Here is a 16,045-nt window from a genome sequence, read left to right as displayed (position 1 = left end):
CATTGATTATATTTTATTTTTAAGTCCTGAGGGCACAGTGCCCTTGACCCAGCCTGTCCCCATTCATTCTTCATTGTTTCAGGGTCAGGGTGCTGATGGATGGGATAATGAAGCCATTTCGGTTGTCCCTGTATCAACGTGCTGCCTGGGGGGAGTCAAGGTCGCCAACAAAAGAGGCTCTCGATGGGCTCTTTGGACCTCTGATCTGGCAATTTCTCCCAGGTTGACTGACGTTCAGCTGCCAAGATGTGGGTGCTGTCGAAACTCGGACGCGCAGCTGGGGCTGGGCGGATTAAGGATCTCCCGAAAGCGTTCGGCCCAGCTCACCTCCTGCTCCTCGTCCGTCAATAGCATCCGATCGCCCTTGCCCTTGATGGGTGCCGCGGTGTTGCTTCTTAACAGCACGTGGACTGTAGCGGTTCAAGAAGGCAGCTCACCTCCACCTTCTCAAGGGCAATTAGGAATGGGCAATAAATGCTGACCTTGCCAGTGATGCCCACATCCCGTGAAAGAATTAATAACAAGTTCCTGTACAATCTTGTACAAAGTCATTACTATTTGTTGCTGCTTGTGCCTCTCTGCCTTTTAACTCTATCCACCCTCGTTTATCTCTTCCGCAGTTCTTCTTATCCAGTCTTCCATACTTCTCATTGTCTTCTCGTCTTTGCTCAATGTTCGGTTCCTGATCCCTCTTGCTCTTCGCCAGCTTTCTTTCATCGATCAACTTCCATGTCGGGTCAGTGATCCATCGTTATTTGTCGGGTTCCTTGCCTCCATCTGATGGTGACTGCTGCATTCTCCTTAATCCCTCTTTCGAAGATTTTCCACTGTTCCTCGGTGTTGCTCGACCTCAGTAGTGCTTCAAATCTGTTGGAGGGGGGCCAGCCGAAACCTGTCCAACATGTCCTTGTTCTTCAGTTTCTCCGTTGCAAATGAATTTTGTGAGCTTGTGGTTGTTGCCTTCTTCGCCTTCAGGTGGATCTTGCCTAACAAGGTGGTGGTCAGACCCTGCATCAGCATCTCGACACATCCAAACGTCTTGTCGGGTTGCCCTTCATTAGTTGCTGATACGCATATAGTTAATCTATAGTTCAGAATGTCACCATCTGGAGACCTCCGTGTCTTTTTGTGGATTTCCTTGTAAGATTGGGGGCTAACAAGACACTGAATATCGACGAGGTACCAGCAGAGCAGTTGAAACATGGCAAGAACACCGTCCAAAGAGAGCTCAAGGACCTGTTCAACAAGACCAGGACTGCAGAGGACATTCCGGATGATTGGAGGCGAGGAGTAATTGTCAAGCTGCCAAAGAAAGGAAACCTCAGTGACTGCAACAACTGGAGGGACATAACATTACTGTCAGTACCTGGCATGGTCCCCAGCATGGTACTCCTCAACTGATTGAAAGCAGAAGTAAATGGTACACTTCGTGAAGAATTGTGTCCAGGGTAGCAGATCATGTTGCAAGTAGATCTTTACGCTCAGGAACATCATAGAGCAGAACCTAGAATATTAGAACCCATTTGTTAACGCCTCCATTGATTTCAAAAAGGCTTTCGACAGCATCCATTGGAAGTCACTCTGGAACATCATAAGGTAGTACAGCATCCCGGAGAAGTATATTAACACCTTCAAAGTCTTATACTGTGGCTCCAGCTGCTGCATCAAAGCCAGCACGGGCACTACGGACTCCAGCACCATCACAGGAGCACAGCAAAGCTGCATACTCTCTACATTCCTTTTCCTCTTGGTTATTGATTACATCATAAGGAAGGCATTGGTGGGTGCAGACTTTGGCATCCTATGGCAACACCACCGGTTGACGGACCTGGATTTTGCAGACGACATTGCCTAGCTGGCCGAAGAATCACGCGCGCTCCAAGACATGACGACCAGTCTTAAGAGTAGTGGCGCCAAGATTGGTCTACGCATCAGCTGTGAGAAGACCCAGGCAATCATGGCTGGGTGGCAACAAGGCAAGGTCCTCCCATCACCATCGGGTAACTGAACACCGAGGATGTCAACCACTTCCACTGCTTTGGAAACAACATCTCCAGGGAGGGTGATGGAGAGATCGATGCCCATACAAGAATCAGCAAAGCAGCATTGATCTTCCAGTGGCTCCACATGGTCCGGGCATAAAACACCATCAACACGGTCATGAAGCTGTGACTCTGCATGTCCATAGTACCAACCACAACCTATGCCAACAAGACATGGAAGAGAACAGCAAAGGTGTCACATAAGTTGGACGTCTTCGGCACTGTCTACTTAAGATCCCGGGCATCACGTGGAGAGACAGCATCACTAATAATGAAGTACTACAGAGGACTGGTCAGAGGTGCCATCGTGGCGGGGAGACGGCTGATGCTGACAGGAGGTGTCCTTCACCTCCTGGACATACATCCCACCAGAGCGGCAGTAGAATTGACACCACCAGACAGAAGAAGACGACAGGGCTGGCCAAAGAAGACCTGATGAAGTACATTTAAGGAGGATCTTCAAGAGTGGGTCACGACCTGGACTGGAATGAAAGAAATTGCGACGGACTGGGGCCGATGGTGGAGTCTTGCCGCCCACTGCCTCACATGCAACCAGGAACTAAGTCCAAGTAAGTAACAAAAGAGGGCCAAAGCTCTGGGGCTTTGGTAGACCATCAAATTTGCTGCTTTGTAGGGTTTCCACCCCCAGGCAAATATAGTCCTGGAGGTGCTAGCACATGACCTCTGCCCTCCAAACTGCCCACACTCACACTTCCGCCATTGGTTGCCTGACATGCTCATCCTTGTGATGCCCCACCTTTCCAAGGCCAATTGGAAAGCAATAGACTCTTCCTTACCCAATTAGGTGATTCTTTGCATACATTGTTTTGCCATTTTTGATATTGCCATAACTAATAAACTAATAAAATAAAATTTTTTCAAAAACTTATCATTAATTGATCTTTCTCCTGGGTTTTCTCCATCCCTGGAGACTTTCAGCCAATCCTGAAGAAACGGAATGAATGTTCCCAAAGAGGAATGAGCCTCTGGAGTACCTTGCTGGTTGGTGAGATGTGTACTGACTCTCTCCACCAGCCTTCCAGAGAGAGCAGGACTGGTTCCTGACTGGGGCAGAGATCAGGTAAGTGTCCTTATAGATAACACTCGGGCCATATGATCTCCTGGACTGGTTTTGTCGCTGGACTAGTAATCCAGAGACCCAAGGGGGTCGAATCCCGCCATGGCAGATGGTGGAATTTGAATTCAATAAAAACCTGGAATTAAAAGCCTGATGATGACCATGAAACCATTGTCAATTGTTGTAAAAACCCATCTGGCTCACTAATGTCCCTTTAGGGAAGGAAATCTGCCATCCTTACCTGGTCTGGCCCACATGTGACTCCAGACCCACAGCAATGGGGTTGACTCTTAAATGCCCTCTGAACAAGGGCAATTAGGGATGGGCAATAAATGCTGGCCTAGCCAGCGACACCCACATTCATGAATGAACAAAAAAAACATCACTTGAAGTGAAGATCCAGAGAAGTTATTCCACTTGGTTTGGGTTTTATCTCTCTTTGTTGCCTCTTGTAGCAGATTACATGCATGTGGCAGTGAAAGGGATTATGAGGTTAGAGTCATTACAGCACAGAATGAGGCCATTCAGCTCATGGCATCCATGCTGGTTCTCTGTGGAGCGACCCCACTCTATTCCTGCAGGTTTATTTCCTTCAAGGTCCCATCCAATTTCCTTTTGAAATCATTGATCCTCTCCGCTGCCATCATTCTCGGAGGCAGCGAGTTCCAGTTCCAGTTCATTACCACTCACAGTAAAAAAGATTCTACCTCACATCCCCCACCCACCCCCTCCTCCCGGCTGCAACTCTTGCCCAAAACCTTAAACCTGTGTCCCCCCCCAAGTCATTGTACCATCGGCTAATGGGAGCAGCTTTTCTTCGTCAACCTTGTCCAATCCTGTCATAATCTCGTACACATCTATCAGATCACACCCCCGCCCCGACCCCCAAACTGGTCCAAGGAGAACAACCCCGCCTTCCACAACCTAACCTTGTGGCTAAAGTCCCTCATCCCAGGAACCATTCTGGCCAATCTCCTCTGCACCCTCTCAAGGACCCTGACATCCCTTCCGATTCTGGCAATCCAAATGCTGTGGCCCAATTGTGGCCTAGCTGTAACGGGTGATGCTCCAGCCATTCTGAACCGCAGGAACAGGGACATGGCTTGAGTTTTTTTTCTCCTCCTTTTCCCTCCTCTCCCGGAGCTGCTGGCTTTTGCTTGTCCCATTCAGCCAGTGCTGGCCTCCACCCCACCCCCACCCCCCGCCCCCCTCCCCCCCACCCCGGGGCACCCAAAAGGCCATTCAGCACTCCTGAGCCATGGGAACCGACACAACCGAGCTGGATTGCGGCCTTGCCTGACCTCCAGCTGCACACTTCTCAACAGGAGTCACTGAGCTGCACTTCTCCTTGAAAGGGAATTTCATTGACGCCATCCCTTTAAGAGAAACAATCTCCTTTAAGTCACAGACTGTGAAGAAGAACTTTCTAGCATCGGTCGTAAAAGTGGCTTTTGGCTCATTCAGACCCAGTTTCCTGTTGTTGGAGTTACATTGACGCATTGTTCCAGATTGTTCTTTTCTCTACCACTTACTATTTTATATACCAATCCGAAACCCTTTTTCTGTGTTTTAAAGCTGATGGGCCCAACTTTCTCTAGTCTTTTCTTATAACTCAGTCCCAGGAGGAAGAGGTCAGCGATCTGGTTGCCGGAAACATGTCCAGTTTTCCACTCAACTGACCAACTACCAGTGACAGCATTAAAAAAGGCTTGCATTTATATAGTCCCGTTCGCAACCCTTTAACATCCCAAAGCACTTTACAGCCAATTTTTACTTTTTGAAGTGTAGCTCAGTCACTGTTGTGATGTAGGAAATGTGGCAACCAATTTGCGCACAGCAAGCTCCCACAAACAGCAATAAAATAGAGGACCTGACAATCTGTCCTGGGTGCTGGATGAGGGATAAACATTGGTTAGGAAACTGGGGGAGAACTCCCCTGCTCTTTTTCGAATAGTGCCATGAAATCTTTTACAGTAACCCCAAGCGGGCAGATTACCTCTGCACTACACATTGGAGCCCACCGATGGGGAAGCGGCCCTTTAATTTTGTGTTATTGCAATCTATGAAATGTCACAGAGTTATTATGGCTCAGGAGGAGGCCATTTGGCCCATCGAGTCTATGCCTGTTCTCTGCAGGGGGGGGGTATCACCACATGACCACCAGCCTCCAACCCCGCCCCCCCACCTCCATTCCCATGCCATTGGTTGCCCGACATGAACAATGAATGTTCAAACAGTGTCATGAGGGAGCTGTAGTTTAGCGTTTGCAGTCTCTAGCTATTTAGTTAATTATAGGAGGACCACCACACTTTTTAGGGAGGATGTGAAGATGCAGGGGAGATTTACCAGGACAGTTCCAGGGATGAAGGGTTTTAGCGCCAAGGTTGGGTTGGAGAAGCTGAGGTTGTTCTCCTGGGAGCAAAGGAGATCGGGGGAACATTTGACAGAGGTGTCCAGGTTCGGACAAGGTAGGTGAAGAAAAGCTGTTCCCATTGGCTGTTGGCTCAAGGGCTAAGGGGACACAGATTGAAGATTTTGAAGGGATGTAAGGAAGGACTTTCTAAGCAGCAGGTGGTAATGACCTGGAATTCGCCGCCTACAAGGTTGGTGGAAACTAGGTGATCCATGATTACAAAAGAAAAGTGGATAGACACGCGAGAGAAATGCGGCAGGGCCATGGAGACGGTGGGAGGGAGGAATGGGACTGATTGGATTGTTCTGCAGAGAGCAAGGATTGTTCTGCAGAGAGCAAGTTTGGGCTCGATGGGCCAAATGACCTCCTCCTGTACTGTAATGACTCCATGACATGTGCATCCTTGCGATGTCCCGCCTTCCTACTCCAATCGCACGGAAACTGAGTGACCAGTCGGAAAAGGAGCACTCCCTCGTTGGATGGCTCTTGACTGTCAGTCAGACAACCTCCTCTTCCCGCCCACATCCGTTATTTTTATAACTAGTAAACAAATGTGCTGCGAGAAACGTTTTTTTTTTAAAGCACACAGTTTTTATTTTTTTTTTGGGGAATGCCCCTGTGACTTTTCCGCCTGACTGTCACTCACAGTGGCCGGGGCCTGGCAATGAGCCTTTAATTCCTGGGGACTCCCGGCCAGCCCTGGAGGGGTTGGCAACCCCTCCACCACAAACCAAATGGTCGACCAGCACAGGCTGCCTCGGCTGAGACACAAAGAATTGGCGCGTTAACCGGGTGCTGTCTGCGGCCCCTGTGGAGACGGGCCCCACCGAGACGGGACACTGTACAGAAGGGGGGAGGCAGGGCAGAGAAAGAGAAAACCAAATTAAAATGGGAGGTAAAACGGAAAAACAGTAATTTTGTGAAACAATGAAAAAAAAAATCACGGATAATAATTAAATTGCACATTCTAAAGGATGGCGGGCCAGGAATCGACTTACTGGCTGGCAGCCCACAGGATAATACACATCTTGAGAGTTCATCAGTGCTAAATCTACCTTCTGATGATTGTATTATGTGGCCATGTGTCTTTGTAATTCCCTGTTTCCGCCTCTCTACCTCTCCTTCCACCTTTCAAGACGTTCCTTAAAGCCTATGTCTCTCCAACCAACCTTCTGTTCACTTGTCCTAACATCTCCCTCCGTGGCTCAACGCCAAGGTTTTATCGGATTGCAGGCCTGCGAAGCACCTAAGGGTGTTGCGGTGCTTTAAAGGCACTATATAAATGCAAATTGCTGTTGTCTGCGAGTTGTCACCGTACCTGAACTTAATCGCTGATAACAAGCAGTGTTTCAATCCTCGAGTCGATTCACACTCACTGCCACTCCATAACCTACAATTACCCCGTGCTACACATCAAAGCACCACAAGAGGGCAAGTGGCCATCAGGTGCTTTAATTTATGTTCTTGTGGCCTAAGATTGCATATTATGCTAAAGTACTTGGCTGTTGATCTGTGCAACCTTCATTTAAAAGCTCATTTAGATAAAACAGATAAGAATTTGTTGGCAGTCTGCGTCCCTTTGTACAGGCATTTGTTGACCCGTTTAAGTGGGACAATACTTAAGTCACAAACCTTCCCAGAAAAATCATTTACTCTCCTTGTGCGAACTATGAAGACGTCACTGTGCAGTTTTGTTTAACCCCCTGCCCTCCAAACCCTGCTTGCAATTCTTCAGCTGCTCCTGTAGAGTCTTTTGACACAACAATCCCCTCAGGAGGCTTGAGAAGCTGGAGCCCAAATGCCTTCAAGAAGAGAAGGTTAAGTGGGGAGACGGAATAGAGGGGCTATAAATTATCAGGGGGGTTCAAAGGGAGAGAAAAAGGTGGTGGAAGCAGATTCAACTGTACCTTACAACACTTGAACAGGAGAAATTTGCTGAGCCCTGAGGAAAAAGGAGGGCAATGGGACTGGCTGGATAGCTCGTTTCCAAGAGCAGGCATCCGCACGATGGGCCGAATGGCCTCCTCCTGGGCCCGATTCTGTGATCAGAGGACAATTAGCAGGAAATGGGAGAGAGATTTTGATGGCAGGGAGGCGAGGCATGTGGAGAAGCTTAAGCAGAGCAGTCTGGTGGGCAGGAATATGAGGGCCAGGGGTCCGACAACACCATTGGAGGTTGGGGACGCGGCGGGGGTCGTGGTGGTGGGGGGGAGTGGGGGGGAAGCGAGGTATTTCACAATGCGCTAGCGTTGGAAGAGTGGGCAGTTTGTCCAAACCATAGAGTTAGGAGAGGTTGCAGAGGTTAGGGCAAGAAAGATGGAGTTTGAAAAGAAGAACAAGGGTTACAAATACTTGGAGTTGGACTTCATGCGAGATGAAGCCTAGAAAGTCAGTTCAGAAAGCGTTTGGATTAATCGACTTGACTGAGAAGTACATTATTCACCCTATAGACTTCTACAGACATTTCTGGCTGAGATGAGGGCAGGGGGATGGGAGGGTGCGTGTGTTAACATCTTTTGTTCACTCTAAAGGAGTTGCCAACCTGGAAAGTTGGTGGTTGAATCGATGAAAAAGAGGATTAGAGAATGAAAGGGCTAAGATGTTACAAGGCATTAGGCAATGTCAGGATTGGACCATCAATGGATTCAGGTCTTTGAAAAGTGTTAACAGGCAATTTGAGTCCAGGTCTCTTTAGAAGTTAGGAATCCATGTTGTGTATTCAGTCGATTAAGATGTTGCCAGTGTTGCAAATGCAGGTATGGCTGCAGATAGAAATCCTACTACAGCCGGCAAGAATGGGCATGATTGGGTAACTCTGTCGTCAATCACGCCATCAAAGTGTCTACCGTATCAGCCAATGTGTTGGAGGTAGGGTGGGACTTGTAGCCAAACGGTGAATTTTGCAGCAAAGTAAACAAAGTTTATTTACAAAGTGCATCTAATAAAGAGAATCTCTACAAATTGTAGCAAACAGAAATTGTGCCTAAAATTAATCCCAGTCACTCCCAGCAGGAGGTCTCCAGGAGTCACTGAGGAGACAGTTATCCAATCGCCTCCGTTCTGACCGGGAGTGATGGTGCCACCATATACAGTCTTAAAAATAGGTTTCATTTTTCAATTTCTTTCAATACTTTCATTCATCAGCTATAAAAAAGACTGGGAACAAAAGCGGTTTGACATAGTCATGAGTCAATCAGATGATGAACGGCGTCTTCTAATTGGCTGGGGTCAATGGCAAGGGTGGATGTTTTTAGGTGCTCGAAGGTGGAAGTGTGGGGGTTGGGGCAGGTCGGAGGTGAAAGGTGAGCTGAAGGAACCTCCAGGAATGCGTCCTAGGTGACCCTACTCAGAAAGGCTGTGGAAGATCCACTGGCTTGAACCACACTGATAATTAAAGATCGTCAACGAGGAACAATTTCCTCTACCCAGCAGGTTAGTAATCTCTACTAGGCTAACAGCCCAACTCCAGGGCATCAGTCTAACATTCCAATTAGCAGCACTTAACTCCGACCCACTGCATTCCAAGGATGGATGCTCCATGATCCCAACAGCACAGGAGCAATTGTGTTCTGAGGAATATTTTTTTATTATTCATTCATTCATTGGATGTGGGCATGACTGACAAGGCCAGCACTTTGTTTCCCACCCCTAAATGCCCTTGCTGAAGCGCCATCTTGAATACAACTGAGTGTCTCGCTCGGCCATTTCAGAGGGGGCAGTTAAGAGTCAACCACATTGCTGTGGGTCTGGAGTCACATGTAGGCCAGACCGGGTAAGGATGGCAGATTTCCTTCCCTAAAGGACATTAGTGAACCAAATGAGTTTTGACAATCCACTAGTTTCATGGGCACTATTACTGATATCACGTTTATAATTCCTGATTTATTTAATTAAGTTAAATCCAATTCAGCAGCTGCATGGTGGGGTTTGAAACCATGTTCCGAGATCATTCCTTCAGGCCTTCAGGGTTACTAGTGCAGGAACATAACCACAAAGCTACTGTACATCTCTGTCTGGACATCTTACAACATTCAACCCTACTCTCAACTGGATATTTGTCCAGCTGTTTTTTTGTTCACAGGGGAGTTAACAGCCACGGCATTAACTGCTCTCAGTGGGAGTCTATTGCATTGACCTGTGGGGGTTGACATTCTTTGAACCTCCCCTCCCCAGCAACATGATTGCTAATTTTGTCATTCCATCCTTCAGTTCTGGCATCACCGTTTAATTGAAACAGTCTCTTTATATCCATATTAGCTATGCCTTTTAGTATCTTAAAGAGTCAGGTTGTACTGTTCTCAATCTCCTTTACTCCAATGAAAATATTCTGTGTCCTTGCTCCCCACTCCCCCCCTCCCCTCCCTATAGGCTCGTGGGTCACAATGATACAGCGTAGGATAAAATTCCGCAGAAGGGAAAGATCCCGTGTTCCGGCTCATCCAGAGCACTTTAGCCTCTCTGCGCTTGGGGCTTTTGCCTCCGACTCACTAAGGAATGAGCTCTTCCTGGGGATTACATCCGGTTAGGTGTGGGGCGAGGTTAGAAGGCCAAGACTGGCGTGTACAAACTTTCACCACCTTTGAAGTATAGTCACTTTTGTTGTGCAGGAAACATCAATTTACACACAGCAAGCTCCCACCAGTGCGCTGTCCATTTAACACCACCTCTCCTTCCGTTTGCAAAGCCAGTTTCAGACCAGCTAGCTCATGTGCAACTCGCCCAATGAGCCTCAGCTATCCTTAAAAAGAATGCAATCTTTTTATAAAACATCTCCTGAAAACACTACTCCCAAATTCGTGCCAATTGTCCTGGAGGCCTTAATGTTGTTCACTGAAGAACACTGACATCATCATCCAGACTGCTCACAGCCATTTACCCCTGGCTTATATTGAATTTACAGAGCCCTTGGAAGATAGGGGCAGAAATAGGCCACACAGCTCCTCGGGCCTGCTCCAACATTCAATCAGCTCCACCGCCGATCATCTCCTCGACACCACTTTCCCACCCTATCCCTTCTGGCATAATCAAATGAGATAAGATGATAAACCAGAGGATATAACTAAAATAATACCAAGTACGTTCAGACAGCACCTTATCGCGTTGAAACATCTCAAAACACTTCCCGTACAGTGAATGACTTGGAAACACAAGGACTGGAGGCAAATGAGTTAACCATCCTCCACCAATAGCATTCAGCAAACAACAAAGAAATGGGCGAGTGGTTAATCTGGTTTTGAGGAATGTTGTTTGAGGGAGGAACATTGGCCCAGTCACTGTGAGAATTCCCTGCACTTTTTTTTTGAGCATTGTCGTGGGATCTCTGATATTCACCTAACCAGTAAGGAGGGCCTTAATGTGTAGAGGGAATCAGAGAGAGAGAGTAGAGACTAAGGAGAGTAGAAACTGGAGCGGAAGTGAAGGCTTGATGATAAGACTTTATCCTACTATTGATCAGCAACTGTCTGACTGTCTGTAATGACCATAATGAAATGTCTGTAATGTTCATTAATTGTATTGAAGCACCTCATGATCTATGTGGAAAAGTTGAATCTGGTTGCACTTTTTGTGATGGCCATTTAGAAATGTTTTGTAATGTTCTTTCAGATATTTTATGAATAAAGTATATCTTTCCAAAAAAAAAAAATCCCCATTGATCAGCAAAACAATGAACTCTATGGGAAACAGATCTTCAGCCACGATCAACATTTCCTTTGGTCTTCAGCCTTCCTCAGTCCACCAGAGCCAATTTAGTGACATCAGAACCCATAGGAGTGAGTCTGCCAAATGGGTTAATTCATTCATTAATGGGATGTGGACGTTGCTGGCTAAGTAGCCTTTTCTCATTCCAATTGTCCTTTGACAAGAGTAGATGTCCAAGGTTGAAAAATTAGAAAAGAAAGTTGAAAATAAGCTACTCTTCCCGACATTACTCGTGCCCCAATTACATTCCCATATATATTCAGGGGAGATGGTGGCGTAGCGGTGATGTCATTGGGCTAGTGATCTATACGCCCAGGCTAATGCTCTGGCAATCCCACCATGGTAGCTGGTGGAATTTAAATTCAATTAATAAATCTGGAAATATAAAGTTAGTCTCAGTAATGGTGATCATGAAACTATCATCAATTATTGTAAAAACCCATCTGGTTCACTAATCCCCTTTAGGGAAGGGAATCTGCCTGCCTTACCCGATCTGGCCTACATGTGACTCCAGACCCACAGCAATGTGGGTTGACTCTTAACTGCCCCTCTGAAATGGCCTAGCAAGCCACTCGGTTCAAGGGCAATTGGGGATGGGCAACAAACGCTGGCCTTGCCAGTGATGCCCACATCCCACAAAGGAATAAAGAAAATATAGATATATATTTGCTGTGGAGTTGTCTAACTTTCGAAGTGAATGTACCACACAATGTATATCAATTGGTGTGGGAGTGGAAATGACTCTCTAAGCAGTACGACATTGAAACCCCTCCAAATCACTGGGTACTTTGTAACTGTGTGACACTAATGTAAGTGTAAGTCTGGTCCTGGACCGGAGGGAACCTTGAGTGGCTTGAGATATCACCAAGTAGAAGGGTTTGGACTGGGTCCAGAGGAAAGTCATTAGATTCATTCCCAGTTTGAAACATCTCACTTATCAAGTTTGGCTAAAAGAGCTGGGACTCAACACTTCAGAGAAGTGTAGACTTAGGAGAGATTTGATTGAGGTTTACAAAATGATAAAGGGAATAGCTCATATTTAAATTGACAGTAGGTTAGGGAGGACCAGGGGTCACCAAGCTGAGTTGTACAAGGCCAGGCCTAGGGTAACCGTCTGGAGAAGGATTAACTTCTGGAACAGCTGCCAACCCGTGAGGACAATGCTGATTCGTTGAATCCCTTCAAGCCAGAGCTGGACCTATTTCAGAGTGGGTGCGGAGGTTACATTGTACAGAAAGTGGGTGCCGTCCAGAATGATGGGGGCAGAGTGATCCTCCTGGGCCAGGATTTCACAGCCCGGCCGTGGCGCGTCTCCTTCTGGAGGATGCGGCGAGCCATTTAAGTCCCCATTCAGTTCGGCGGGACCATAATATCCCGCCGGGTGGGAGGGGCCCTAAAATCCTGGCCCTGGATTGGTTACGATCACCTAACGTCATTGGGAAGGTCAGGGGGAAATTTCCAAGATTTTTTTTTTCCCAAATTGGCCTGTGTTTTTAATCTGATTTTTTTGCCTCTGCCAGAAGATGGTTTTGGGTGAGGTGCAAAGTCTGGAGATTGTGTGGGACAGTCTGGGTGGACCCTATTCCTGCCTGTTATTGTTCAAACAGCAAATAGCACTGTGATAACTAGAAGCACCATCTTTTCGATGAGTTAGCACAATCGTGTTCAAAATATCTAGAAGCTCCTGCACGTACAATACTACAGCTGGCACTACAAGGGCACTGATGCCATCCCAAGATGCCTACTCAGAGAGATGCCATATAGACCCTGGTACCCCACATCTGAGGTGCCCAGATACAATCATTTCTGTCTGCCTGCTGTGTCCCCCCTAGAGTTGCAGTCTGAGCAGTGTGTAAACGGCGATCTTTACCATTGGGCGGTGGTTTGACATCTGCGTCTCCTTGCTGGTTCGAGCTTTCAGATTGTCCTGACTCTGTGAGATAAAAAGAGATGGGTGATCAGCACTGGGAGATTCTCTTTGTCTTTCGTTCAATCAAACATTGAGGTGCTCAACACCAAGAGTGGCCTACCCAGAGCCGACCGTGACCTCTAACACTGGGCGGGCAGTAGCTGCACAATCATCACCAACGCCTGAAGTTATCACTCGGGCCCACAAGTAGTCTAAAATTATTGTTCACCTTCCCAAAACATTCATCCACTCAAACAACGTTGAAATGAGGAAAGATCAATTGGCCCATTAAGCCTGTTGATTCCCCTGAACCATACGACCATTGACTTTCCCAAGGGAGACGAGTAACCATAGCAACAATTCCATGGAAAGAAAACTATGAAAAATAATTTCTGGTCTCCAGGGACAATTGACTGAGATTTCCAAGACATCTACTTAACATTACAACCTATATGATTCAATCCTGATCTGACGCATTCCTCAAATGACAGTCCTCTGGCCATTGTGCTCACAGAACATAATGCAACTAAAGCAACTACGTTTGAGCTTATCCCTACATCTTAAATACGGTTCACAACCAGATATCCACCAGCTGGTTATGAAAACAGTTGTTACACCTCTTTAACCTATTGAAATAGTCAAAATGAAACATTTGATACCTAAATCTCTCCCTCAGTGCCTAAGATTCAGGCATCTCTAGAACCACCATTCTTGGTGCTTCACCATCAGACATGATCTTTCATAGGCCCACCATTCCTCCTACTCAAGGATCACGTTGTCTGTGAGTATAAAGGGCTGATGCCTTTGACTGTCCTTACAGTTATCCCAGGAAAATAATAATTCGCATGAATTTGAAAGTCAGTCTGGGCCAGGAATAAAAATGGGAATTGAAAGGACATAAAAGTCGGTTGTAGCAGAGAAAGGCGGGAGTGAATCCTACAGGATGAAACAGCGAGCTAAAACTCCAAAATCAAGTGATGCCCCTCATCGGTTGGCCAGCAATGTGTACTGAGCTTAGATAGTAATTACAGCATTAAAAAAAAACAGGCCACTTGGCCCATAAAGTCCATGCTGAAGTTTTAGTACTTTGTGTTGAGACCCGCATGTTAGTCTAATGTAAACATGTCACGCTTCAGAGGATGCAAATTAGTCTTACGACAACAACTTATATTTATATAGCACCTTTAATGTGGGGAGGCATTGGGGTAGTGGTATTGTCGCTGGACTGGTATTCCAGAGACCCAGGCTCTGAGTTTGAATCCCACCATAGCAGATGCTGATATCTGAATTCAATAAAAATCTGGAATTAAAAACCTGATGATGACGACCATGAAACCATTGTCAATTGTTATAAAAACCCATCTGGTTCACTAACGCCCTGGTCTGTCCTACATGTGACTCCAGACCCACAGCAATGTGGTTGTCTCCTAAAAACTTAGAAGTAGGTTTTTAGGAGTGTCTTATAGCAGGAAAGAGAGGCAGTGAGATTCAAGGAGAGAAGCCCAGAGCCAAGGCAGCTGATGGCAAGGCCACCAATGGTGGAGCAGTTAAAATCAGGGATGCACAAGAGGTCAGAATGAGAGGAGTGCAGAAATCTCAGAGGATTGTGGGGCTGGGAGAGATTTCAGGGTGGTGGGGTGGAAGCGAGGATATGGAGGGATTTGAAAATAAAGGTCAGAATTTTAAAATCAAGCTGTTGCTTGACCAGATCTGTAAGCTTGGAGGTGATAGGGGAATGACACATGCAGTGGAACAGAGTTAAAAGTAGCAGCCTGAAATTTGCAATTGACGCAGTTGCAATTACCCTCTGACTGACCTCTTGAATTCATAACCGGTTACTATTATCCTATTCAGGCTACTTTCCACAGGCAACAGCTGAAGCAGGAGGAAGATTAACAGCCCAGACATCAGAACCTCGCTCCAACTGCCCAGGAGCAATGCCACAGGAGATCAACTGGGAATTACGCTTTTAAGACTGTGCAGAGTAGAGATTTTTCCACAGATGTTCTGTAGGATAATCCCAACAAGGCTTTCGATCTTGCCTCTAACGTCTGTTGTCTGCATTCTTTGCTTTGTAAATCAAAACATGCGCTTGCATATATATTTGCCCCTTAGGGTGTGACTGATATTGTGCTCTATCACTCTGCAAGCAGTTGGAGCTGTTATGTACGTTGGACAGCTCAGGAAGTTTAGAGACATTCCCCTAGGAATGTTAAAAAAAAAGAGACACTGATTTATGTGTCTGTTGGTTTGACTATTGCAGATGTTGTTGGTTTTAGACAGTTAACAAAAGGGCCTCATTTTTCATTTTCCCTTTTCCCTCAGTGATAATTCCCACTTTTAAGTTCAGTTTACATTGCTTTGTCTGTTTACAGGATGTCAAAGTGATCTACTCTCACACCCCAGTGAGCTGGAGCAGTTAGCTTGGGAATGACGTCACCAGGGGTTAGAGTTCAGCCTTCATGTCAATGAGCTCACCCTTAGTTACCCAGCGTGCTCAGCCATCAACAGAAAGGGCGGGAGATTCTCTAACGTGGCAGTAAACCCATCACCAGACTGCTGGGACGAGCACGCAATTCATTTCTGCTTGTCCAACATGAAGTGAGCTCTCTCTCTCTCTCTCTCTCTCTCTCTCCACAGAGGCATAACCCGCTTGTCAAAGCTAAGGTGCAGGCTTGCAAGATTCAGATCATGACAGTTAGCACGGTGGACCTGGCTGCCAGAGTGATAATGTCACTGCACTAGTGATCCAGAGGCACAGGCTAATGCACTGGGGAGAAGGGTTCAAATCCCACCATTGGTAACTTGTGAAATCTAAATTAAATTAATTAATAAGGGATTGAATTGATGAATAAATCTTGAATTGAGAGCTAGTCTCAGTATTAGTGATCATGACAAGTATC

The 16,045-nt window shown here is 46.5% G+C and overlaps 1 protein-coding gene across 6 annotated transcripts in view; it reads right to left on the bottom strand.

Moving 5' to 3' along the window:
• Positions 1–16,045, bottom strand: part of nfixb (nuclear factor I/Xb) — a 388,901-nt gene that overhangs the window by 94,827 nt on the left and 278,029 nt on the right. For all 6 annotated transcript variants that reach the window (XM_078531446.1, XM_078531444.1, XM_078531449.1 and 3 more), the window contains one exon: positions 13,104–13,166. In XM_078531446.1, coding sequence (XP_078387572.1) covers positions 13,104–13,166 — 63 coding nt within the window. The remainder of the gene's footprint in view (positions 1–13,103; positions 13,167–16,045) is intronic.

The sequence above is a fragment of the Cetorhinus maximus genome, chromosome 28, assembly GCF_964194155.1.
Source record: "Cetorhinus maximus chromosome 28, sCetMax3.hap1.1, whole genome shotgun sequence".
Taxonomy (NCBI): Eukaryota; Metazoa; Chordata; class Chondrichthyes; order Lamniformes; family Cetorhinidae; genus Cetorhinus; species Cetorhinus maximus.
This window is presented reverse-complemented; position numbering and strand designations above follow the sequence as displayed.